Here is a 27,306-nt window from a genome sequence, read left to right as displayed (position 1 = left end):
TCCGTTTTTCTCCCATGTCAAATCTAAATTTTGGTGTTACACATACTTAACACAGAAGGCCTTCTCTGCTTCAAGCCTTGGCCTTTTGTTTTCCAAGTTGCAGTAACACCTTTACCCAATGATGGCATAGGACTATGCATGTTTATCTCCAAATTCACAAGCAGACATACATTTCTTTGCTTTATTCTCAAGGCCCAAGCTGATGAGACTAACAGATTAAAATATTTAGGGGTCAGGTCAAGTGCCCATAAATAAACAGGATACCACAGTACCATCCAGCAGGTTATGCAACCATAAATTCTTCAGAAGTATTGCTCAAGTCTAGGATGGCAAACAAGTTCTCAAAAGCCTTCTATGGAGAGATGCAGGACGCTTGGTCACACTGCACCAGTGGACTGTACCCAAAATCAAACCACACAGAGAATATCATAAAACTTCATGCCTTGTCCCAACTGACCTTGCCAAGATCAGGGGCTAGGGTTGTCCTTTTCACAAAAAAAAATATTTCCAGGATCAGTTTAGATCTCAACTCCAATAATTCTTCACAAACAGTGGAAACTGATCCAGGTCAGGCCTTAGGGGAAGACTACATCTACACCTGACCAGTGCTCAACATTGCTAGATTGCCAGGGGGTAACTAACAGTAGAATCTCAAAATTAAGAAGTTTGCCATGTAACAGTATTCATTGTGTAGTAAGCGTTTGGAAAAAGAAAAAAAGCATTTACTGGGGGCATGAGATTATTACATACTTGTGAGACAAATCTGAAAGTGGAACTATTCAAGTCAGCTATTCTTACAAACTGATAACAGAGAATGGGATTGAAAAGGATTGAAAAGTGACAGTTTACACCCAGATGTTTCAGGAAATAATGGGAGGACATATTTACTAGCTTGTTTTTAAAAATTTTTTTACATGCAACAGCCTTGTATGAATGAAAATTTAGTTAACATACCTCTTTGTTAACACGCTCATAAAAACATGCTTTTGAGATATGTACCCAACATCAATTTTCAATTATATTATTCAGAAGAGATACACAGTACGTTCATACTGATTAACAGTTCCCAATCTTAAATGAGTAATGTAATGATGGGGATAAAATCCTTCCCATAGCCAAGAGCTGTAGCCAATAACGTATTTTTCAACAAACCACATTTCTAATTTAAATCGTAGATTCGATTTTACGTGTATGCATGAACAACGTGACTGCAAGGACAAAGAGGAATACAGGACTTCACGGTTGGCTATCAGACTCTATACTAAACGAGGTGAACAGTACCTATGAAAATGTAGCCAGCTAGCTTAGACAGGGTTAATATGACATATGACGACATAACATGATTGGTCACCGTTATTTACCTTGGGGTCTAAAACAGACAAATAGACAGTGTAGCCAACGAACATTAGGCCTACTCATTCTGATCGAGCTCAAGACAGAAAACAGTAGCTAGTTCTAAAGAGTGGGCAGAAAGTTTTCGAATGTTGACAAGCTAACTCTTGAAAACAGGGGACCCTAACGTCACCTCCAGCCAGCTACGTGGCTAACACGCAAGGTAGGTAGCTAGGTAACTAGCTAAGCTGCCTAGCAGAATACGTAGCCTAACGTTAACTATCGCGATATCTAATCATTAAGTTAGCTCGAAAACAACACTTCATTAAGTTACACCATTTTAGATATTAACACTTAACGAAAATGCTCGTTTGAATAGACAATGTCGTTCAAAAACAGAAATATACTAAATAAATGTGTAAACGTTAAAATTCCTTATCCAACAAGACAGTAACAGTAGTATGTGCCTGCGATCTAAACAATTAAATTACATAGCAAACGGCATTTCCCCTCACACGTACCTGCTAGCTAGCTCAGTATTAACCCAAGATTAATTAGACTATATTTTCCATATTGACTAGCTAGTCATCTAGCCAAAAATACCTCGGAGTATTATAAAAATCTATGTTGTTTAGCGAAGCTGGACAAAACATCCAACAGTATTTTTCACGTTAGCTAGCTACCTAACCAGCCATCTGGATTTATCGCGACCAGTTTGCCATCTAATGTAACTGGCTATCTGGTGAGAAAACAATCATCATTTACACACAGAATTTTAAAATAATAAATCCTAATTATATGAAAACATTATTTGTTTTGATTAACCCTGTTAAAACATCTCTACCACAATCCACCGAAACTTGGCCTGATATTTTCTTCCAAACCGCGAAGCTAAAGTTACAAGAGAGCCTAAGGCCTCGACAGTTCGGTCAGCCCCACGACGCAGGAAACCTACGCTGTGTGGCGGACCCCCTCTCCAACAGAACGAATAAACACTCACCGTCTTTCAGCAGATTAAGTGAAGAAAATGTATACACAAGCGAATGAAACACGAAATAACAATAAGGTGAATTATAATAAATAATATTTCATTCCCCTTCGCTTCAAGACGTAAAGGTCAAAGTGAATGTGAACGCAATTAATTGTTCAAGTCGAAATGCTGAGCCGTCGAGGGGAATTGAGTCTCTGGCTCCCCGACGTCTGCATCACGAGGCTCAGCAACACCACACAACTGTAGCGACTGTATTCATGTCATGAGCAGACTGCAATGCGCCTGTCTGTGGGGGGCGCCAAATTTTAATTACAACTTTGGCCCCACTTAAATAAAGCACGTAACCTCAATGGATTAAATTTATTAGGCAAATAATAAAAATGCATAATTAAAATGAGACCATAAAGAAGTCAGACAATATCATTACAAATAAATAAGATCATGACATAGCTATTAGAACTTTGCATGAATCAAAAGCAGAACATGTTATCTATTACCTTGTTTACACTGTGCTATGCTAAATAAGTTTATTAGTTACTCTTTGTGCTCTGAATAGGGTCACTCAGAGTAGGGTTACAAGCTATTGCCACGTTTGCTGTTATAAATCCAGCTGGAGGCAGGTATGGAAAACCATTGCCGACACTGGGCCAGATTAAATAAAATGCATATGCAACTCTGTAAAATCCTCCAGATTAAGCCAGTGCCTTATCTCAATAAAGACTACTTTCTTCACCATATCTCAATACAGGGACAGGAAGTAAAAGTTTCAAATCAAGGAAAATTAGTTTATATGGAACTATTATAACGTATGCTGCCCATTGATTTGTCGGACCACTTTTGAAAACGTCTGCCTTTTCAGCTAAAAGCTCAGTTGGGTCCAACGGACTGCATAAGAAAACAAAAATAACAAGTTAATTATTTAATTAGTGTGGTTGCTTCAGCAACCCACTACCTGTTCTCTTGCATATTTATTAGTGTGGTTGCTTCAGCAACCTACTGCCTGTTCTCTTGGATACTTATTCTTCTTATTAGTGTGGTTGTTTCAGCAAACCACTGCCTGTTCTCTTGCATACTTATTCTTATTCTTCTTATTAGTGTGGATGTTTCAGCAACCCGCTACCTCTTATCTTGCATACTTATAAGTGTGGTTGCTTGAGCAACCCACTGCCTGTTCTCTTGCATGCTTGTTATTAGTGTGTTTGCTTCAGCAACCGATTCCCTGCACTCTTGCATACATATTAGGGGTCCAAACAGCTGGAACCCTATTGTTTTTATTATTATTATTATTATTATTATTATTATTATTATTATTATTATTATTATTATTATCATTTTTCCAGGCAAAAGGCTTATATCTTCTTCTCTTCAAACCATCTATCTGGTCGATGTCAGATTTGGTGTGAACCATCTTTGTACAAATCCCTAACTAAATTGCAAGAGATGATACATCAAAAAATGGCTGAATGGTGAGACAATCACACTGACCCATATTGGGAACATCCATTATAATCACTGTAATTAATTCCAAATGTGATCTTTGGCCTTGAAACACATTCTGAATCGAATGGCGGGTCGTTCTGAACAAGACCAAACTTTAATGGTGTCGATAGCTTGAAAAACATGGCTGCTATAAAAAAAAAAGGATATTTTACATTGTTGGCCATTGTTCAATTAGAAAGAATAATACTTAAAAGGTTTCTGCTCGTGAAGTGTAAGTCTGATCAAGATAACATTTGGAACAAGAACAATTTGTTCAACTGTCTAACTAAATGTATGACTAAAGGAAAAGTGTATAGGTTTTAAGACAGCGAAATGACAGCCAAACATATTTCAGTGTATGAAAATTAGCATACAATCTTAAGTCACAGCAATGATTCTTGGTCTGATTAATTCCAGGCTTGATCTTCAGCCTTGAAAAATGTTCTGAATTAAAGGTCTCTTTAAGGCAAAACTTTGGTCATGTCAACAACATGAACAATGTCAGCACCCCACAACCCTGCCCAGTTAAAGCACGTATAGATAATGGATGGATGGATGGATGGTGTTCAGGGGTGTTCAGGTTTGTGGCTTGCTGAGCTTTAAAGTATAAATCCATGAAAATGCATAGTGTTGTTAGATGGGCATGGTTGACTTGCAGCAAGTCAAATCTTGAATGGTGTTGATTTCTTGAAAAACATGGGCACTTAAAAAATAGAATATTCAGCATTTTTTGCTAGTTTTTCATGTGAAAAAAATAATACTTAAAGATCTTCCTCTCATGAACCATAAGGCCTGGTACATATTGTACACAAGAAATGCAAATGCCAATGCACATTTGAGACATACGCAAGCTCCTTGCTTACGCACCACACGCTTGGATCTCGTTACAAAATTTGGACCACTCATTTTTCTACACAGGAACGTGAGAAACACCCCTTGCATTGCTCATTGTATTTTTGCATGTGTTCCTTGCATAAAGTATGTTACAGGCTAAAGTCTGACAACATTTTTGGAACATGAACTTTTTTCAAGGAGTGTGGACATGGCGGATTCCTGTATCATGTTGCAGTAGCTGCTTGGACCAAGAAATTTCTGCTTTGCTGCTATAGATGGGTGACAAATTAAAGAAAAACCTGAATAAATGAGTGGAGAAACATAACAAAGGCAGATGCTTTCATACAGGTGTACTGCATGATACAATTAACATCCTATCATGTTCTGTGGAATCTATGAAAATGCTGAGCAGGCCCAGTTGACCTCAATTCTGGATCAAGATGGCAAGAGGAATATATATATGTGACTTTGAAAGAGGGTTCATTATTGGGGCATGGATGGCTGGAGCTTCAGTCACAAAGACTGTTCTACTGGCTAGTGTTTCAATAGGAACAGTGACTAAAGTGACATTTGCATTTAGATTGATGGGAAAGACATTAGTAAATAGAATTGGAAATTGTGGCTACAAGCGCACATTTGATGACTGTGATGGTCATGCATTAGTGCGATATGTAAGCAAAAACAGAGAGCAACACTTCCGCATGTGACTGAGAATGGCAATGCAGGAAGTGATAAGACAATGTCAGCAAGAACAATCCATTGACAACTACGGAGAGAGAGATATTATAGTAGGGTTGCAGTGCATAAACCCCTCATTACAAAGACAAATGCACATTTGAGAGTTCAATGGTGCAAAAACCATAGGCACTGGTCTACAGAGATGTGAAAAAAAGTGATATGGTTAGATGAGTCATCCTTCACCATATTCATGACAAGTTGGCGAGTGCATGTGTGACGTACACTTAGAGAATGGTACAGGCCTGAATGCGTGACCCCTACAGTGAGGGGGTCTGGTGGTTATGTTATGATGAGGGGGGAATTTTCCTGGCATGGTTTGGGTCCACTTGTTCCCTTAGAGGGAAGGGTCACTGCAAATAAATACAACGTTATTCTGAGTGATCACCTTCATCTTATGATGAACCATTCCCAACCGCATGCGAGTGGTCTCATCCAGGATGACATATAATGGTGGTAATGTAACAATAATATCACAACAGACAGATCATAGATTTTTAAAACCAGATATTCATTTGTAAATTGGCATGCCATTGTATGAAAACTGCATTTACGGACTGGTATCGTGAAGCCAGTCAGCCATGTCATTGCAATCTAGCCTACATAACAATGCTACGTTAATATTTTCAAACTTAATAAATACTTTACCCCTAACCACAAAAATGCTTCACTGCATGTAATGCTGCAACTAAGATATTCACCGGATAAAAACACCATCATCATTTTTAACCATTTATTAGCTATTTCATTGTTCTAGTGCATGTTATGCCTATTCATAGGCACCTGGCTTCCTTTTGTGGTTAACTTTATTTTTAAATTAAAGTTCATATGAGACAACGCCTTCCTAACAATTTAGCTATTTTAATACTTGTTATTTCCAGCACCATATTGCAGGTATGGTGACGTGCAATAGTGCAAGTGCAATATCTAGACTTGTAGCAGCCATTAAACAAATACACCTTCCAATCTATATCGGTCTAACATTTGGGAATGCGCTGTCTAGGGTAAACTTTATAGCTAGCCTATATATCACAAGGTGAGTGCTAAGTGAGTAGTGTTTACTTTTAAATATACAGAACATGTGAGATGGCCATGATGTGCTAAAGGAGACCTTTCAAAATGAAAGAAAAAACTAAACAATAATATTCTCCCTTTTCTGCACAAAAGTGATTATGTATGAAGGAAAAACAATATTGCTGTGCAAACCCGTGGATATTTCTACGTAGAACATTTTAAGTAATCTGTGCATGTGTAGCAGAGTTCAGAGACATGAGTTAGCCCGTGAATATGTCTTCTCCCCTCAAGAAGTAGCATCTGTGATTCGTTCCTGGAGACTAAGATAGCCATTGCAAAACACAGATTGTGTGGTCAGTTAACCATTTTTTGGTTGCTGTTGAGGTATGCTTGGCACCATTGTCTGGTTGATAGATCCATTTGTTGCAAAGTTTGAGCTTCCTGTCAGGAACAATAAAGCACAAGCAATGAATGAGTACTGAAAGTACTGGACCAGAAATCAAACTCCTAGCACAACTGCAATATCCTAAAGAAATATAATTTAGATTTGACAGTTTTCTATGACTTCCCAGTACCTGTCTACTGTGAAGATCATTCATGACCTTGACCAGCCACCATTTTCTGAACCAGTTTCTCATATATTGCAAGAACAAACCAGGACAACAAAAGCATCCACCAGGGGTGACAGCACAGCTCGGTATAGATTCACTAAATTTGGACAAACAGCTTTTACAGTTAAAGTGGCTGCCCAAATTTGTATTTTACCAAGCAATGTAAGTGAGTGCAACAATTTTGCCAGTTTAAAAGCTAACTTAAAAATGTGGCTAATAGCAAATCAGTCATGAAAATATTAAGAGATCCCCGACCCTTCTAGAACAATAATAGACTATTTTAAACCATTTATATATATATATATATATATATATATATATATATATATATATATATATATATATATCACTCTCAAGTTGAATATTTATTTCCCAGTTTGATAATAGTAAATGTTCTGGCTTGATTTTTTGTCCTCCCAACGATTACAAATGTGAATTAGCCTGGAAGTTAAATCTGTGGTTGTGCATTACCCCTGACTAATAAATAAATAAATAAATGTATTTGTACTTGACTGGAGTTTATGATCTATTAACCTTAACAAGAGCACCAGTAAATGTAAAACAACACCGTGCAATTAAAGATCAAACCATTTTGTTTTCAGCACTGCCACTCTTTTCAACATAATCACTCTTCTTCAAATGCCAAATATGGCCAAAAAATGTATTTTTGTTTGTTTCCTCTCAATGGAAGCTTTCTACAAGCCTACCAATTATTATTATTATTATTATTAACATATTTAATATACATTTATTTATTTGTCCCTTCCTCCTTTGGTTTCTTTTGCATTTTTTTCTCAGTTGTGGCTTAGGGTTGCTCAGGTTTTGAGGTCCATAGCAGTTCCATCATCCTCATGTCCTGGCTAAAATCCCAGATCTGGCTCTTGCAAAAAAAAAAAAAAAAAAACTTGCCACCTAATCATCCCCTGATTTAATTGGCTAAAAAATGTTCTCTCCCTCCAGTGGAGCTGCTCAGTGGCCAACAATAGAGGATTGTGGTTGTACTGGGCAGCTCCCAGGTGTGAATGTGTATGAGTGTGAAGCAGGGCATTCCTGCAAAAGAGCATTCATGCTCAGTGAACCTACCCTGGGTAAATAAAGGTTAAATAAAAAATTAAAAAAATAAAATAGTGGCTTGTTTTTTTTGTATTTTTCTGTATGTCCGATGGCAGAACACTGCGAAAATTGTCCCTTAAAATTTTATCCAACACTGAAGACTGTTAAGTCACCAGCCACGTCTTTGTGATTTGGGGTTGTGTGGCTTCATTGGAACTATGGCCTGAGACTTGCAATGTAGAATAATTGCTAGGGAACTGGGCTTGTAACTGGTTCTACTGGCAGGCCGGGCACTGCTGTTGTACCCATGAGCATGGTATCTGATATGCTTCAGATTATTCATAAAAACAATGTAAGCTCTGCAAGTCTATCTGGATAAAAGTGTCTGTTAAATGGAAAAAATTTAATGATAAAACCATAACAGGCTGGGTCTTGAAACACCTGTCAAGCCTTGGTCATGAGCAAGGGAGCAAATAAGCCTGCCCATTCCTGCCCAGCCCTCTATGTGGCTGTACACTCAAAATTTTGAAGATATTTCTCAATGTCGTCATCAATTTTAGGAGAAAACCTTTGGGGTTCTCTTTTTGGGTTGAAGTAACATTTTTGGCAGCCATTTTCTTAATTTCCTCTGGAAATAGTAATTTATTCAAGCTGGTTTTTCATAAGTTCATAAATCATTTGTAGCTGTTTGATTAGGGTCACCATTTTTCCAAAGCAGTTCTCAACTTACAGCCTCACAGCCTTCTAATTTTCTAACATCTGTTCAACAAATATAACTTTACACCCCCTTGTCATCCATATTATGTCAAGAGCTCTTATCGATGATTGGCATCAATGTTCCCACACTCACATACTGCATTCAGTATGACAATCACATGTGGTAGGAGCATATTTTTAGTGTTTTGCTGCAAGATTAATACACACATAAAAGTGCAGCTATATCATATGCACAAAAACTACAAATAGGATATTCAATATAATGAAATGTTTTGTAGCAGAGCATGGCATTCTTATAAACGAATGAAATGGATTTAAGGAAATGAACTGAAATTAAATGAAAATGTAACATTTAAATATTGTGATTGAATTTAATCACGGTCAGTTTTTAACAGTACCCACTGTCATTGCTTGATGATCCTTGGTGTAAACATGGCGTAAAACCTTTCCCTCTGTCCCAAAGACTACCCTTGAGCCCTCACACACTTGTGTTCTCTCTCCAGTGAGCAAGAGTTCATCATTGTCTTAAATGACCAGCAAGTGTTGGAGGGCCTGGAACCACGCTTAATGAGCCCTTATCTGATGTCTGTATCTCAACAAACATTAATGAAAAGAAATTTGTCAGTAACACTTTGCAACACAATGAGGTTTTCTAAAAAAGCAATTGCAATCAGGAGTTAACACTAAACTAACAGTCTTGATTTCAACTGATGGACAAAGATATGCAGTGGACATTATTGTTTGATTGATTTATCATGGGAATAAATAAAAAAAACATACATGTTAAAAAGCAGCATGCATGTACATTTGACACATGAAAGTGTTGCTAATACACTTATTTCCAAAGTGGTCTTTGACGGAAAAAGCTAATTACATATAGAGGTTAAATTCAAATTTCCAGACAAAAGTGTAAATGAACAAACACTACATGAACAAGCAATATAGCATGCATAAGCATTAAATCAAAGCAATATACAGCACGTACAACATTTGCAGGCATAACAAAGCACATGCACAGCCTAAGCAAAGGTAGGCTTTACATATAAACAATTTTGCACCTGCAAAGACAGGCCAATAAGCAGCAGGGCAGCAGGTAAAAACTATTGCCAGCATGCAATTAAGGGCATACAGAGCAAACCATCCATTCTTTAACTCTATTTTAAAATATTTTTAGACTGAATTGATTTAATCTCTTGGGGAAGATCATGCCTCTCAACTGCTTCTGTATATAAAAATAGCTTTTCTCAGAGTTTTTCTTGAATTGAAAAACATGTACTCTAAGTCAGATTCCCTGGCTCCAATGTTGCAATTGTGAATGTCTCTGAGAAATGAAAAGTAATTAGAAAGATACTCGAGAACAGCATTATGAACTATTTTATCAAATTGACTGAGCTTGATTTGAGCTATCCTCTCATGTTAGCAATCTTTATTTCTTGAAATGCATAGGGTCCAGATGGGTTCCTGGGTGAGTTTAAGAACAACTCTTATCAATTTATTTAGAGAGGTTTGAAGATTTTTTTTTTTTTTTGAGATGTGGAGGAGTACTAGAAAAATATGAGGTACAGACAATCAAATTGGCACTGTACTAGAGCTACTGACTGAGTTGTTAGTGTTTCCTTGTCTAAAAATCTTGATGTTCTTGCTAAGAATTTAATCCTTTGGTTGATTTTCCTTTAAGGCCATGGGTTCACCAGTAAAGCATCTATCTAATTCACAACCCAGGTATTCAACAGATGTTTTAGTTGTAACTTTGGAGTTACCAACCTTAATGTTAAAGCCAGGGGATGCAGGGAGCTTTTTTCGAGACTGATGAAATGGATTCAGTTTTCCCCATGTGAAGGGAGACTTTATTGTCTAAAAGACACTGACTAATTCTGGTTAAGATTCTTTTAAACAGTGGCTTTGCTCTTGTTAGACACAATCATTGTGGAGTCATCTGTATATTGAATCAATTTGCATGAGCAAGCTGTTGAAATACAGTATCATTAATATGTAGCAAAAAGAGGAGGGGACCTAAAATGCTACCATGTGGGACCCTGCAGCTGATGCCCCTAGGGTTAGGAAAAAGTACCAGTAACATCTACCACCTGGTCTCTCCCTAACCTAATCAACTGAAATGTCGTTGAAACTTTGAGCTCTTAATTTGAAAAGCAGAATGCTATGATGTAAAATGCAACTGTGTCAAATGCTTATCAATGTACCTCCTCTTTCCTAATGAAATCAGTGAGACATAAAAGACAAGTGTTTGTGGAGTGGGCTTTTCAAAATCTAGATTGCAAATCAAATAAAAATTGTGTTTTTCAATGTAATCCTCTATATGTTCATAGACAACTTTTATAAGAATCTTGGCTAAAACACTTAAAATGGATACTGGTCTGTAGCTACCATACTTACTTCCTTATAGAGAGGGATTACCATAGCCGTGGTTCATATCTACAGGCACCTGTTAAATAGAAAGATTATGATGTAAGTAACACAAAGGGCAATCTATTCAGCTGCATCGTTCAGACATTGAGCTGGAATATTATCTAGTCCTGTAGCCCTTCAGCTCTGAAGTTCAGAAATCATCTTAACCACTGATCTGTGACACTGGTGAAAAGGCTAATTAATGTACAGTACGTTTACACCCTTCTCATGGTAAAAAGCTGCAACCTTATTCTCCCCATAAACCCCAGAGTGATCAGCAATAAGTATTAATTGAAGTGATTGGAGACAGCTTTCTTATTTAAAATAGGTTCAAAGTTAGCCTCAGTAACAAAATTGTTGTTCTTGGCTTTAACCTTGTTACTATGACCCAGCTGTTTAAGAGTATGCCATAGCTTTCTTGGGTTAGTTTTATGTTGATTCATATTCAATTTATAAAATGATTTCTTGGTCTCTCTGGTCGCTCTTCTCTAATCTTGTCCACAGCTAAAAAACTGGACTTAAAAGATTTTGCCACAGATTGCCACAGTTTGTCAATATCCTAAACCCAACGAGTGTTTCTGATCTAGAAGGACCTATTTACTTGCCTTTGTACCACTTCACGGCTCTACGTCTGACAGTGTTATGGCAATTGAAATGCATTTTCTGTATCTTTCTTGTACAGTAAATCATGAAATGATCACTAAAACCATAGGGTAATTAAAGGTATCATATAATAACATAACTTACAACAGAATTTTTTTATACTCTATTTTATATTTATTATTTAGTATAAGGGATGTGCAATAAGAACTTGTGCTACTTATCATGGAATCCTGGACCGATGAGCCAGTCTTATGTCATTTTATTTTGTTATCTGAAGGTCTAAATGTTGAATGAGATTCAAATGTGAGTGGTGATTATTTATGTTTTTAACGTATGTATATGTGAAGCTGAAAAACGAATTTTCACCTAGTGTGGCCAATAGAGTCCTAAGTTTAAGTCTAAAATCCAAGTTTTACAACACTACGTTGAGACATCTATGATCTATAAGACACCAGAATTAGATCTCTGATAGTCTGAGTGGAATAACCTACGCTTGTTGGCTTGACTACAGAGCTCCGATAACTGGTGGTTTGCATTTAAGAATTAAAATATTCACCCAGACGGCTTCCATATGATTATTATTAAATAAATTCATTATAATATTGAAAGCAATATCGGGTCTTTATAGCCTAGATAGCCACCTTTACGGTTTCAGTTGCATCGTATTATGGAATAGTTATCGATATTAATCTCAAGGTAAGTGATAGTCATCCAGCCAGAGATGCGTGGCAAAGGGGTTAAAAAAGTTTATACGTTCGACTCCGAAGATGTCCCTGAGACCACAGCTATGAGCACTTCCATTTTGCTGCAAAGAAAAATCATCTTGGGCAGAAGCTGCATCTGGAAGGCTGTGGTCTCCTTTCATTATGGGCAAGAAACCCAAACTGTTCTCTGGTGCACTGTCAACAGGAACCCCAGGTGGAACAGTGCCATCAATGCTATGGCAGATCCCTGTACTTGGTCCGCCTGGGTCTGGTCTGAGAACCTGGATCTTCAACAGACTTCTCACATTCACAAAATTGGAACTGAGGGTAGATCCATAGGAGCCGCAGAGTCATTCCCAAGCAGTTGGAATGATGTGCACCAATGATTGAATTATGTCCAAAGCATTGATGAATGCCATCAACATGGCAAAGAAAAGAACAGCTATGAGGTTACATTTTCCTGTAACATTTATTAATCACAAGTAAGGCCTGTCAACTCAGCCGAGTTTTTGTTCAATTGTTATTAACTAATTTTAGGCTGTCAAATAGAACACTGCAACATTACCCATAACTGATTGCCAATTCTGGCAGGGAATGAGGAGCAAACCTTTCAAATCTGATAATACCAAAACAAGAAGCATGTTTAAATTAAGTGTGCCAAGTGAGATGCATGGGTTGCGATGTCATTATACAGTCTGTACTTTAATTGGGTGTAGCTTCTCACAAAAATGCTTATAAATCCTCAATGGTTGATTCATGTGATGAGGCATTTAGGGCTAGATTTTCTGAAGGATTCAGACTGCTTTTTGGACTCAAAATCAATTGCTACAAGGTCGCAATATCTACAGACAGATGACAAATTAAAGGAAAAACCAACATTAAGTGTCTTAGTAAAGTTTTGGGCCACCACGAGCCACTAGAACAGATTCAATGGACCTTAGCATAGATTCTACAAGTCTCTGGAACTCTACTGGAGGGATTCTTCCAAAAGATATTCCCTAAATTTGTGTTTTTATGATGTTTAAGCACTGTCTAACGGTCCAATGTTGGTCCAAAATCTCCCATAGTGGGTGTTCAATTAGGTTGAGATCTGGTGACTGCAAAGGCCATAGCATATGATACACCATTTTCATACTCATCAAACCATTCAGTGACCTCTTGTGCCCTGTGAATGGGGGCATTTCCTCTTTCAGGATGACCACTCATCAAAATAGAAATGTTTCATCATAGAATAAAGGTGATCACTCAGAATAACATTGGGTATGCAATAAATTGTGAATACAGTATTTCCATGGATGAACATTACACGAGTTCATCCATGTTTATTCCTTCCACCTCCATGACGTACTCATTTTGCAGGTATTTTTCCACCTGTTCTATTGGTGTTAAATATTCTTTTCTTAGTTGGACCACCACCTGCCTTTTTTGTACACTGCCAAACATCATTCCAGCTTTTCTTTGCATCCTCAACTTTTCATTTAATTATACACTGCCTGGCCCAAAAAAATTCACCGTTTGGATTTTTTTGGACAGTGCCCACTGTACAAGCCTCTGGAGGCAGCTTTATGATCTGGGGTTGCTTCAATTGGTCAGGTCTAGGCTCAGCAACTTTATGTGGCAATAAAATGAAGTCGGCTGAGTACTGAATGACCTGGTTATCCCATCAATGGATTTTTTCTTCCCTGACGGCACGGGCATATTCCAGGACGACAATGCCAAGATTCACCAGGCTCAGATTGTGAAAGAGTGGCTCTGGGAGCATGAGGAATCATTTTCACACCTGAATTGGCCACCACAGAGTCCTGACCTTAACCCCATTGAAAGTCTTTGGGATGTGCTGGAGAAGACTTTACGGACTCTCCCGTCATCAATACAAGATCTTGGCCAAAAATTAATGCAATTCTGGATGGAAATAAATGTTGTGACATTGCATAAGGTTGTCGAAACAATGCCATGACGAATGCGTGTCGTAATCAAAGCTAGGGCGGTCCAACGAAATAAGTGTGTGCGCCTTTTTTTTTGCCAGGCAGTGTACCTACGTAAATAATTTATTTGGTATTTAATTTAATTCCAAATTTTTATCTCGGTTTTATCTCCTATGCTATAATATGTAAAGCTGGACCTCGCTGACCATTACCTACATTTCCTGATCTGTAAATGTAAGTTTCATTTTTCTTTTGGTTCCCTTGTTATTTATGCCGGGTTTCCATACCCATTTCTTAACACCTTGTAATCTGGATGTGTAGACATCCCATATTGTTTCTGACCCTTTTTTTGGGGGGGTCAAAACTGTGAACAAATGTGTACAAGAGTCTTGTTAATCGGTCCTTAATGTGTTGGTATCTGTGAAAGCAACAGAGCCACAATATAGCGAATGTTTTGTGCTGCAATGATTTGCTTAGTAAATCTGGCCTTAGTGTAGGCTTAATTTCTTACATCTAGACCCAAATCCGAAAGTACTGGCCCAAAACTACATAGTGGGCCTGTAGAGATCCATTTAAAAAAAAAAAAAGAAAATCACTACAAATCAATTGTCAGCTGCTGCAATGATAAACTGCCCAATTGTCACGTGTGTGACCTAATGGTCACCATTTTTGCATCGTGGTCATTTTAGAATGTTTTATCCTGTGTATTTATAGCTGCTTTTATGCATATTGCCATACACAGGGACCATGGGTGCATGTTATCATTATTAATTTAGTATATGTCCCCTTATGCAGGGTGACTTTATATTGGTGTGTGTATATAGCTGAATTTACTGAAGCTATTAAGTGCTTGGGGCATAATGCCAAAGCCCCACTAATGTTTAATTAGCAGAAGTTGCGGTTACAAGCCCAGGTCCTGATCCAGTTGGATTCAGTCTCAGCAAAGTCACTTCACTTTTCGTTATATTTATAGTATGAAGCCATAGAATCAGTCTGCAATCTTGTCTGTTTGACCATTAGCATTACCTTCCCCCTGAATTGTGTTGTTAGTATAATGAATACTCCAAGAATCTGTGACACTTCAGTTGCAGGATTCCATATACCATTTGCTCAATACACTGGAAAAATGGATGGCAGTAATAAACATAATGCTATTAAACTGATCAGGTCAAGCAGCTGATTAAAAAATAAGGCCAAGAGAACAGCACAATTATATGGACAAAACTGCATTGTTTATTCATAATTTTTCAACACTTCATAAGTCAGAAATGCAGCAGTCTGTAAACACTGTTAAACATTCAGCTTTGATTTGAACACAGATTTTTAGAAGGATGAAAGAAAAAAAAAAACTAACAAAAGAATTACGACTACTATGTCTACCTGTGCACTGTGGGACTCGTAGAATCAAGCTCCTAGTTATTGCCAACAATAACAAAAGTTTTGAAAAGTGTGTTACTATGAAATGTGAGTACATTGTAGTTCTGTATTGCAATACTAAATGAAATCATAAAGTGAGCTCAGTAATGTTTGGGAAAAAGGCTTTTTTTCTTGATTTGGCTCTGGACTCCACAATTCTATATTTGCAATGCAACAATGTGGGTGTGCACATTCTCAGCTTCTATTTAAGGGTATTTTTTTATAACCTTTGGCTTCACCATGTAGAAATCGCAGCATTTTTTATACATACCCATCATTTCAGGGCACCATGATTTTTGGGACATACACTATATGAACAAAAGTCTCTGGACACCCCTTGGTCTGGGGCTGTTTTTGGGCTAGGCCCCTTAGTTCCAGTGAAGGGAAATCTTAATGCAACAACATTTTAGATGATTCTGTGCTTCCAACTTTGTGGCAGCAGTTTGGGGAAGACCCTTTCCTGTCAGCATGATAATGCCCCCGGGCACACGGTGAGGTCCACAGAGAAATGGTTTTGTCGAGATCTGTGTGGAAGTACATGACTGGCCTGCACAAAACCCTGGCCTCAACCCCATCCAACACCTCTGGGATCAATTGGAAAGCTAACTGCAAGCTAGGCCTAATTGCCCAATCAGTGCCCAATCTCACTAATGCTCATCTGGCTGAATGGAAGCAAATCCCTGCAGCAGTGCTCCAACATTTAGCATAAAGCCTTCCCAGAAGAATTGAGGTTGTTATAGCAGCAAAGGGTGGACCAACTCCATATCAGTGTCCATAATTTTGGATGACATGTTGGATATCAGGGGTCCACATACTTCTGGCCATGTAGTGTATTAATGTTAAGCAAATGAAAGTAGTCATGCTTAGTAATTTGTTGCCTATCCTTTGCAAGTAATGACTGCTTAAAGTTTGTGACCCATGAGTATAAGCTTTTACAATGCTCTGCCAGGCCTGTACTGTGGCCATCTTCAGCTCCTGCTTGGTGCAGGGGCTAGTTGCCTTAGGTTTTCTCTTCGGCATATGAAACACGTTCAATTGGATTCAGAGCTGGTGATTGAAATGACCAGTTTTTGGCTTTAAAAAACTCCTTTGTTGCTTTATCAGCAAGCTTAGGATCATTGTCTTAGTGTAAATGAAGTGCTGTACATTGCATGAGAAAGTACACAGGAAAATGTCCCATGTTAATTCAACTCAGTGTAAATTCAACTCTTAACAGACAACATTTGGTCCCAAATTCCAGAGTGGGACCAAACCTGTGAAGAGTTGATTTAACATTGTGTAAGATGCTTCTGTACACTTCAGAATTCATTCTGCTGCTGCTATCAAGTTACATCATCAATGAAGTCAGATGAGCCAGTATCTGTGGCAAGCCCAAACCACAACACCCCCACCACATTTCACAGATGTGGGGGAGTGCTTTGGATCTTGGGCAGTTTATTTGGGCCTCCATCACATTGCTCTAGCCATCACTCTGATACTAGTGAATCCTGGTCTCATCTGTCCACACAATCTTTTCCCATAACTCTGCCAAGCTCTTCTAGGTAATTCTTAGCAAACTGTAACCTGGCCATCCTGTTTTTGCAGCTAGTGGTTTGCATCTTGCAGAGCAGCCTCTTAAGTTCTGTAAGTATTCTGCTGACAATAGGCACATCCACTCCTGTCTCCTGAATAGTGTTTTTCTGATGTCAGACAGGTATTCAGGGGTTTTTCTTCATTATGGTGAGAATTCTAGTCAGAAATCGCAGAGGTCTTCCTTGGCCTACCAGGCCCTTTGCGATTACTGAGCTCACCAGTGCTCTCCTTCTTCTTATGTTCCAAAAGGTTGATTTTGGTAAAGCTAAGGTTTGGCCTAATGTCTCTGACATTTTTTATTTTTTATTTCTCAGCATCATAATGGCTTCCTTGACTTTCATTAGCATTAACTCTGGTTCTCATGTTAACAAACACCAATAACGGACTCAAAGCCTATCAAAACCAAAAATCAAGACTCGATACTGAATGCTCCCTTACCGCACTAGGGAAGCAATTGAGCACACCTGTCTAATCAGAAACACCTGTGAAGCCACTTATCCCAAACATTATGCTGCTCTGAAATGAAGGGACTATGTATAAAATGTGCTGTAATTTCTACATTGTAAATCCAAAATGTATTAAAATAATCTTAAGTAAAAGCTGAGAATCTGCACTTTAACCACGTGACATGTTTGATTATAAATCTAAAATTGTGGATAGTATACAGCCAAAAAAGTCTTCATCCCAAACATTATGGATCTCATTGTATATCTGACCAAATTTTAGATTCAAAGTACAATATCAGACTTAAACCGGGCGTAGTTAATATGGAAGTGCTGTATACGCTACGCCTCTCTCCATCATTCATTCTTACAATCCTCTCTTCACACGTCAGTATTTACTTTTGCCTCACCAAACATCTATGCTTTATGTTGGGCATGGCCATTTTCATGTGTAAAGCAAAAATTCATGCAATCAGAGAATAGTGACACGATACCTGTAGCCCACACTTCATGGAGTGGTAAATTATTTGCATTGCAGGAGACAAACGGAAAGGTACCAAAATAATTCAGTATAAACACAGTACTCCAGCCCTGGAAGAGAGAATGCTAGGCTTTATTTCCTCATGTATATTAGAAAACAAAACTGTTAATAAGATATAGCCCAAATGGTTATTCTGTACAATTTACAGTGCTCTGCACAAATGTGTGTACAGCCTGCCAATACTACAGTTTTTACATAATTCTCACAGCAATCAAAGTGCTAAAGTTGGAAAAAAGATGTGTGCAGCACATGAGCAACTCTTCCCTTAAACTTCATGCTTATTGAGACAATTTCCCACATTCGTTTATTATGGACTAAAAATGCCAGGCCAATGCCTTACTTAGCTGGCATCATTCTTCGGAAATAACATTACAACAATCAGTATAAAAATCATCTCACAATACTTCATCAATTACCCTTCCATTTGTTTGGATGATTACAGCCACATGTTCAACACTGACATCACATTAAGAATGCACATTTTATACAACAATATCTATAAATGTATGATATCCTGCACATACACATATACAATTAGTGGGCAGAATAACTTTTCCTTATCTCTGACTGCCATTTTCTCAATCCGTGAGCTCAACCTCAGATTACAAATTGAGACAAAATTAAGAGGAGGAGCTTGAATTAAAAACTAAAATCCTAACACAGATGGGATGTGGCAACATGCAAATTTGATTGCGTCTTTGATTGCTCAGTGATTGTAGTGTAGCAATTCTACAATTAATGTAATTTTTGCATAATTATTCAGGAAAAAAGATTAGAGGTTAGAGGTGTAATACCATTACTACATCTATGTGGTGATTACACTGTTATTTGTGAACACAAAAAGAAAGGGAATAACTGTTAACTGATTTTATATGCAGTTTAAGAAACTAGCTGTGCTTTTAAAAGGCCAATTGCAGCTGAAGCACAGATTATTTCTACATAAAGGCCAGAGAAATAGTGCACCACCACTCCACGGTCAAATGGCCACTTCACTTGGGTCCATTGAGTCTTGGATACATTTTTAAGCCCTTTATGAGATGAGGTCTTTGTGTTTTTCTGATGATGGTGGTGCCCTGAGGACAGCGGAGTGCTTGGGGATACAGACTGAATGACTGAAGAGGTCCTGAGAATGCTACAGTTATAAGGCTAGCCTCTGAATGGGCCTGGACTCTGATGTCTACAGCTCATGGAGCCCTCTCTGGGCTTAATGGATTAAGAGTATCAATGCTGTTCACCTCAACAGTTCTTAGATCTTGGCGGAAGTAATGCTGCTTACGCAACAGACAAGGCAGCATGCCATACCAAGGGCAGCTAATATGAGCCTGTGTCCAGGAGGTGTAGAGATGGTGTCCGAAACCTTCTTTCACTAGTGCTTTTACTTTGCAACTGAAACATAAGCATGCATTATTGGCCAAAAATTTTGGGCTAGCGCAGTACTGTATATTATACTGATTCCCTACAGATGATCTAAAATTTCTGTGTTGAAATGATCTAGTAGCACTGACATGTTCAATGGAGCTCTGCTCCATGCCAACTAAGCTATATAGAAATACTGGCCCAAAGCAGAGGCAAGGCAGACTGAAGCTAAAACACATAACACTCTCCAAAGGCAGACAAACCTTCAACAGTAATATTTCAAGTTTCTTTGCTTGCCCTCCACGGATGTAACTGATTAAGAACTGTGCAGACCAGTGTGTTACAGCACCATGGGTGGTGGGGTGTGGGGTCAGCACACCAGGAGAGACATGGCAGAACATGTTTACTGGTTATAGCACCACCTGTGAAGAGCCCAGATACAGTACTCCAATTGACACACAGAATCTGGTTCAACTATGCAGTACTACAAATCCCACAACCCCTCACGGATAACTTTGTGAAATGCCACCAATCCACTTAAAACTTCTACTGCTTCAGTTTTTTCTCTTCTCACAGAGGTTAACACTATTTTATTACAAATTTAAGGATTACAAAATAACATAGGCAAAGATTTTAAAAAAAAAATCTTTTTGCCCGCTAATGGTATTGAGCGAAAACCTATTATGTGCCTTTAGTGTTATTTTAACAGAACTGTCCTAAGGTGAAGTGATTCTACATCTGTGTTCAAGCATGTCTTCTTGCTCTCCAAAGGCCACTAGTTAAGTGTTGGAATTACAGGAAGTTGGTCTTAAGCCAGACCGGGGTGTGAGAATCCAGACCTGGAAGGCTGCACTGTCTGCTGACTTTCAGGGTATTTCAGCACGAGTGATTCATACAAGTTGTTAACTGACTGAAGTATCCACACAACTTGTTTTGGGGTTCACTGAAAGTAAACCACAAAAATCTACACACCCCCCAGTTTGACATCCCTAAGCAATAGGCTGGGGTCACAGGAAGTAGGTCTTAATCTAGATGCTGGGGTCACAGGAAGTGGGTATTGACAGGGGTGCTGGGGTCACAGGAAGTGGGTAGTGAGTGGCTGCTAAGGGCACAGGATGTGGGTCTTGAATGCAGCTCTAGGGTCACAGGAAGTGCGTCCTGTGAGGCATGCTAGGGTCACAGGAAGTGGGTCTTGAGTAGGGTGCTCGGGTCACAGGAAGTACAGCTTCAGAAGGGTGCTAAGGTCATACGAAGTGGGTCTTGAGTGTCCCTTGGGTCACAGGAAGTGGGTCTTGAGAGGCATGCTATGGTCACAGGAAGTGGGTCTCGAGTGGAGCGCTATGGTCACAGGAAGTAGGTCTTCAGAGGCATACTGTGGTCACAGGAAGTGCATTTTGAGTAGGGTGTAGGGTCACAAGAACTGGGTCTTCAGAGACATGCTAGGGTCACAGGAAGTGTATCTTAGGTAGGTTGCTAGGGACACAGGAAGTGGGACTTAAGTAGGGTGCTCGGGTCACAGGAAGTACAGTTTCAGAAGGGTGCTAAGGTCATACGAAGTGGGTCTTGAGTGTCCCTTGGGTCACAGGAAGTGGGTCTTGAGTAGGGTGCTAGGGTCGCAGGAAGTGGGTCTTGAGTGGGGTGCCACGGTCACAGGAATTGGGTCTTGAGCTGTATGCTGGGAGAGCTCTTGCTGACAGGTTGGTGCGTGGCTGTCTTAGCCTTCAGGCTCTCCTGGTTGCCTTTCACAGCAGCTTCCAGCCGCGCCTTCATTGAGGGCGATGTGGTCATGAGGCCCTTGAAGACTGAGGGGTGCTGCGGCCCAAGGCGCATTAGGTCCCTCAGGGCAGAGTCGTGCAGGGTGCGAGTTGCTGGGGGGGCCGAGGACAGCGCATTCTCATCCAGCAGGAAGGAGATTAGGATGGCAAGCAGCACTGCCACCAGCTGGGGACCTATGGAACACAAAAAGAAATTTGCCAACATCAGACAAGGAACACATCAAACAAAATAAGGAGCAGCTAATAGCTTAGTGGAGAATGATGGAGCCACGTTACAACATACCCACTCACCAATTTATATCAGAAACAGTGATCCCCGAACTCGACAAAGAACATACCAGAAAGGTTGAGAGATCACCATTTACAGAACACAACTGCCTGTAAAAAATAGGTGACGCCCACAAACAGCCGGTTGTGGGGACGTGGGCCGGTGCCAAGGCGGCCGTCGCCGCGTATAGTGTGGCTTCACCATGATATATTGATTGATATACTTTATTGAATCCCGTGGGGTAATTAGTCCTCTGCATTTTGACCCATCCTAGTTACTTAGGAGCAGTAGGCAGCCGCAGTGCAGCGCCCGGGGACCAACTCCAGTTCTGAGGCCAGTGCCTTGGTCAAGGGCAACTGCAGGAGTGCACCTAACATACATGTCTTTGAGTGTGGGAGGAAACCGGAGTACCCGGAGTAAACCCACGCGAACACGGGGAGAACATGCAAACTCCGCACAGAAAGGCCCCAAGCCGAGATTCGAACCTACGACCTTCTTGCTGTGAGGTGACAGTGCTAACCACTGTGCCACAGTGTCCACCCGAATAAGGACTGGATGTGACGGCTGTATGCTGATCTGGTTTTGGAATTTGTGATCAATGTCTTCAGAGAGGATGCTGCCCAGGTATTTAAATGATGGAGCTATTGTCAGTGCTTTGTGGTCAGTGGCAAAGACAGGCTTTGTGCTTAGGTTTCTGGAACTCCATTAGCAAACCACTTCTGTCTTTGTGATATTGACAGATAGCCCCGTCCACCTGTAGGCCCTGACAGCCACAGCAGGGATAGACTGAAGGTCCTGCGGGTAATGAGCTGGGTAATGATTTCTCTACTATGGTTTGCTTTTGAGTCAGAGGCACGCTTTGGACTGTTTGTGCAGTACTTTTTAATGAACATAATCACTTTTTTTACCCTTAAAATATTACAACTATTGAATATATGTGAAAATATATTAGTTACCTATCACCGATTCTCCAATATTGTGGATTGTCTGTGCTTTACTGAACAGAACCATACCCTGATCCAAGAAGCCAAACAGACCAACATTTTGCCTGCTTATTGCAACTCTTCACATATACGTAGGTAAACGTAATCATGACGTGCTTCCCCGTTCTCCCTCCTCTTTACCTGTCCTTTTCTGTGAGTGCAATACATTTAGTTACCATTAGTGGTAATTTTACTTATAATAAATGTATATCTATTGCTAAACTCGCAGAAAAGATTGGAAGCTCGCATCCAGACTCTTCAACAAATAAGATGAAGTGAGGAATTCTTAAACTCATTTTCAGCCCATCTGGATGCCAGCTCCATTTCCTTTACACATAGTTTAGTACTGTCTTGGCAACAGGATGAGTCTTTCTTGGTAAGAAGGATGTGTTGTGGCAAAAGGCCTACGGTACACACTCAACCCCCTCCATAGTCTGAAATGTGAGTTTCTAAACGATAGTCAACTGTATTCCTGGTGCTACAGCGACCGACATCAAGGCAAATCTGAAAGTGCTGGCTAAGGGTAAATGTAAATTTAGTCCAAATTATTATTCATTCTGGCACTAACAACACCAGTATGGGGCAATCAGAAGTCATGAAAAGGCCTAGGCGCAGACATTTTGTCCTGCACAGATGTCTGCTAGCTTCTCAAAACTGCAGAGTAGACTCCACCATGTTGATCTTTCCCCGTATTAAAATGATGATTGTGGCTGTATCTCTGTTCTTGTCCTGCTTAAGTGCTGCCTTTGATACCAAAGACCACCATATTATCCTCTACAGGCTGGAAAAATCAGTTGGTGTTGATGGGTTATGATTAAAAAGTTGACTTACAGAAAATGTAATATACAACCCCAATTCCAAAAACGTTGGGACAGTAAATAAAATGCACATTAAAACAGAAAGCAGTTGTTTGTAAATTTACTTTGACTTGTATTCAAACAAAAACAGTATAAAGACAAGGTATTTATGTGATACCTAATCAACTTCATTGTTTTTTGAAGATATACATTTATGCATATAAACCCTAACCCTATGTATGTACAAGCTTCAGACCACTTTGTCCAAGTGTAGGCTTAAAACCTCTTTAGTCAATCCGATAGTTAGCCATTCCTGTAGTCCGATATCCTGTTAAATGGTCAAGTATAATCATGGAGTTTATGAAGGTAAATGCAGATGTCTGGGCTGGGTACGTAGCTTAGTGTCAAGTGTAAGGTCGCCTTTACAGAGCTGACACCCTAGGTAGCTTAGTGCAGTAGTGGCATTAGATACATTTATTCTGTGTGTTGTCTTTAGAGTGCCTAAACTTATCTTCTCCATTTCTTTTTTCCCTGGGGCTCCTGCCCCTACCTCACCCGGAGTTCAAAGACCGCTCCAGCCTGTTTCCTCTGCGGGATCGCTCCAGCCCTGTCCCTTACTCCCTGGTCATGGATCGCTCCAGCCCTGTTCCGCCCCTGCCCATGCCTTGATGCAGCCTGGAGCTCCAGATATATCACCCAGCCCCTCTAAACTGTACTATACTTAACTTGGTCAATATAATTTAGTCTTCTATTATTCCTGTTAGCCATTACTTCAACTGTAACCTGCTTAACCCGTATTATTTGCCGTGATAGATTGAATTTCTTCTTCATTCCATTCTACCGTTCTACTAATGCATGAGCATCCCGGTCATCGTCAACCACAATTTCTGACCCTATTTATGGATGTCTTTCCTATAGTTCTAAATGCAAATGTCACTTTAGTCACTGTTCCTATTGAAAAACTAGCCAGTAGAACAGTCTTTGTGACTGAAGCTCCAGCCATCCATGCTCCAATAATGAACCCTCTTTCAAAGTTACTGAGATCTTTTCCTCTTGCCATCTTGATCAAAAATTGAGGTCAACTGGGCCTGCTTAGCATTTTAATACATGCCACAGAGAATGATAAGATATTAATTGCTTAATTGTATCATGCAGTACACCTGTATGAAAGCATCTGCATTCGTTATGATGTTTCTCCACACATTTATTCAGGTTTTCATTTAATTTGTCACCCGTCTGTATCGAGGTGAACTCTAGGAAGAGCAGATACTGTCCTTACAGTAGCTAATGGAGATCTAAATAAACATGTGAACATCTAAGAATTTCATTCCAACTAGAAAGGCCTGCAAGTATTTACACATTTAATCATGAATAAGTACCAAGAAGTATATAACAAGACTAATAAAGTATGAATACTTCATGTGCCATGATGTCACACGATGTGATGCTCTATAATTATGTTATTTCAGAAAAAGTGCAGAACTGTGAGGCACTCTGTGACAGTAGCAGTGTGATCACTCACGGTGCTCCTCGTCGGCAGCGGACACCAGACCTTCCAGAGCCCGCACCCCCTCCTGCACGGCGTGCAGCTCGCCTGCAGTCTGGGGCCTACTCTTCTCCACGCTCTGCAGGTGCCCCACCAGCACCCCGCCCAGTGCACGGATAAACGGCCTGGCCACGCCCTCTGTGGGGCTCTGGAACATTGACAGCAGTAGCTGGAAGCACCGGCTCAGGACCTGGGGAGAGGACACAGTCCATCTGATGCTCATTCATTTATTCAGGGAAACTGCTGCACACATTTTTTTTTACCAGTTTCTGAAACATTAAATATTACTGTGAAGGCTGAGTTTGGCACATGAACATGGATGGCTGTAAGGTAACTACAAAAACATATATCAATTTCAAGTTTCCTTTAAAAATATTTCTAAAGTGCAGATTTATACAGATTCATTTAAAGACTTATCCTTGCCTATTTATTTAGTTTATAAGACTATAGGAAAGTCCTAACAGTCCAAATCATCTGAGCTAGGACCAGATAAAATTGTTAAAACAGTGGATTCTCTTTTTAAGACTTTTGAGACACCAAAAGAGATTACACAAATAGATTACAAAAATAACTAATTCCATCACAAAGACCTGGAAGTTCATATATTTATCATATTAGTGAGTGGGGGAAGAAGACAAAGAAGGTGAAGGTGACAAAGATGAAGAAGAAAAGGCCATTTGATGACATTCTTGCTTTTATCATTTTTATACTTATGAGAGCTTTATTACTTTATTACTATTTATATTTATATTTATACTTTATTACTTGTCAGAGCTGCCAGGGAAATGCTCTGTGGCAAGCATTCAGGGTTAAACAGCTCTGGAAATGACCGCATGTATCCAGCATGTGGCCGGCACTGTTATGAAGCCTCCCTGTTCACAAGCCGATGTAGAGGGTGGCACTTACCGCAGGATCCTTGGACTCCAGGCTGGCCTTAAAGCGACTGATGCAGCAGGTCTGCAGTGACTGCACAGTGGTGACCTCAGGGCCCGCAGACAATAGGAAGATTGTGAGGGCTGTCAGCAGGCTGACATCATCTACTGTGTGTCCTGTTTCCTCTACTAGGGCATAAACACACAGAGCATTTATTTTACAATCACATAAGTGACAAGAGGCTATGTGCTGTGGCAAAATATGCATAGTTGACAAGATATTTTACACTGGGATAAGCACAGTGTAGGGAGCATGACAGTGTTTGATGGAGTACTCTGTTTTATGTGTGTAATGGTATGCTACTGTGCAAAAGGTGTTGTATGGTGCAGTGGACAGATAAGTGTTAAAGGCGAGGTAAATCACTTTCTTAACCCCTTTGTGCGAGCCCCCAAGTGGCCAGGGTGACAGCGTCCTGAGATTGTTCAACTTAGACATTCATTGCTTCTACAACCATAATAACCAGTGGAAACAACAAAATCTGTTCTAGGTTTATTAATGCACAATACTCCACAACAATGCTAAATACGGAGTTTTTAAGTGCCACCATTGTCGTGTAGGTCTAACAAGCACCTCCCCCGCAGTCTCATCACCAACTATAGCCCCCAAGCATGACACACTGAACAATAGCGTCTATATGGGAGTTCATAAAAATAATCTTTCACCACCAAAAATGTGTATTCTGTTAAAATCAATAATAGCCCGAAGGTATGCCGATACAGCTCACTGAATAGAGAAATAAGACAAATTCCTGTTTAATTACACCATGACATTCTACTATCCATATCTGTGACAAAATATGGAATAAATATACATGTAGATATGTACCTTTCAGGATTCAGTGGTCATTTATTGTCTTGGACAATCTGTTTGTGAAATGGTTTTGTTGACAATTATCTCATCCATTAGCTGACATTTGATTTTTAATGACACAAAATCTTATTTTATGATTTACAGCAATGCACCATTTAGGCATTTTGGATAGATTTGGATACACTAAGGGACACCAGGGTACACTGTTTACATCTGTAGTAGTTCTTCATATCACTCTCAGATTTTGTACACTTGTGGTCAAGAAGTTTCTGATCCAGGAAATGTATAGTTTTACCTGTTAACATTTGTGACTCAGGATTTCATTGCTAACTAAAGGAGAACAACTTCATTTTTGTATTTCAGGCTTCACTTATGCCTAAAATTCTGTTAAAAAAAAACTCAATGCAAATTGTTAATATTGTGAATGGTACAAGTGGTCTTTCTTCATTTAAGCCATTTTTT

The 27,306-nt window shown here is 39.5% G+C and overlaps 2 protein-coding genes and 1 long non-coding RNA gene across 15 annotated transcripts in view; 1 reads left to right on the top strand and 2 right to left on the bottom strand.

Moving 5' to 3' along the window:
• Nucleotides 1-2,584, bottom strand: part of hectd1 (HECT domain containing 1) — a 57,422-nt gene extending 54,838 nt beyond the window's left edge. For 3 of the 4 annotated variants that reach the window (XM_035408144.1, XM_035408161.1, XM_035408152.1), the window contains exon 1: nucleotides 2,333-2,583. The gene's annotated coding sequence lies outside the window, so the exon portion shown is untranslated. Of the gene's footprint in view, nucleotides 1-2,332 lie in introns of all 4 variants that reach the window. The other variant, XM_035408169.1, reaches the window with a different exon arrangement.
• On the top strand, nucleotides 1,281-26,858 carry LOC118222588. Its single transcript, XR_004764298.1, has 4 exons — nucleotides 1,281-1,555; nucleotides 22,516-22,588; nucleotides 22,781-24,267; nucleotides 25,025-26,858. It is a non-coding gene; the product is annotated as an uncharacterized LOC118222588 (long non-coding RNA).
• Nucleotides 18,420-27,306, bottom strand: part of heatr5a (HEAT repeat containing 5a) — a 94,831-nt gene continuing 85,944 nt past the window's right edge. For 5 of the 10 annotated variants that reach the window (XM_035408190.1, XM_035408207.1, XM_035408223.1 and 2 more), the window contains 3 exons: nucleotides 26,008-26,162; nucleotides 25,078-25,291; nucleotides 18,420-21,681 (listed from right to left, as the gene is read on the bottom strand). In XM_035408190.1, the coding sequence (XP_035264081.1) occupies nucleotides 21,380-21,681; nucleotides 25,078-25,291; nucleotides 26,008-26,162 (671 nt within the window). In that variant the 3' untranslated portion in view covers nucleotides 18,420-21,379. The remainder of the gene's footprint in view (nucleotides 21,682-25,077; nucleotides 25,292-26,007; nucleotides 26,163-27,306) is intronic. The other 5 variants (XM_035408198.1, XM_035408214.1, XM_035408232.1 and 2 more) reach the window with 2 other exon arrangements.

Source organism: Anguilla anguilla, chromosome 1 (genome assembly GCF_013347855.1).
Source record: "Anguilla anguilla isolate fAngAng1 chromosome 1, fAngAng1.pri, whole genome shotgun sequence".
Classification (NCBI taxonomy): Eukaryota; Metazoa; Chordata; class Actinopteri; order Anguilliformes; family Anguillidae; genus Anguilla; species Anguilla anguilla.
This window is presented reverse-complemented; position numbering and strand designations above follow the sequence as displayed.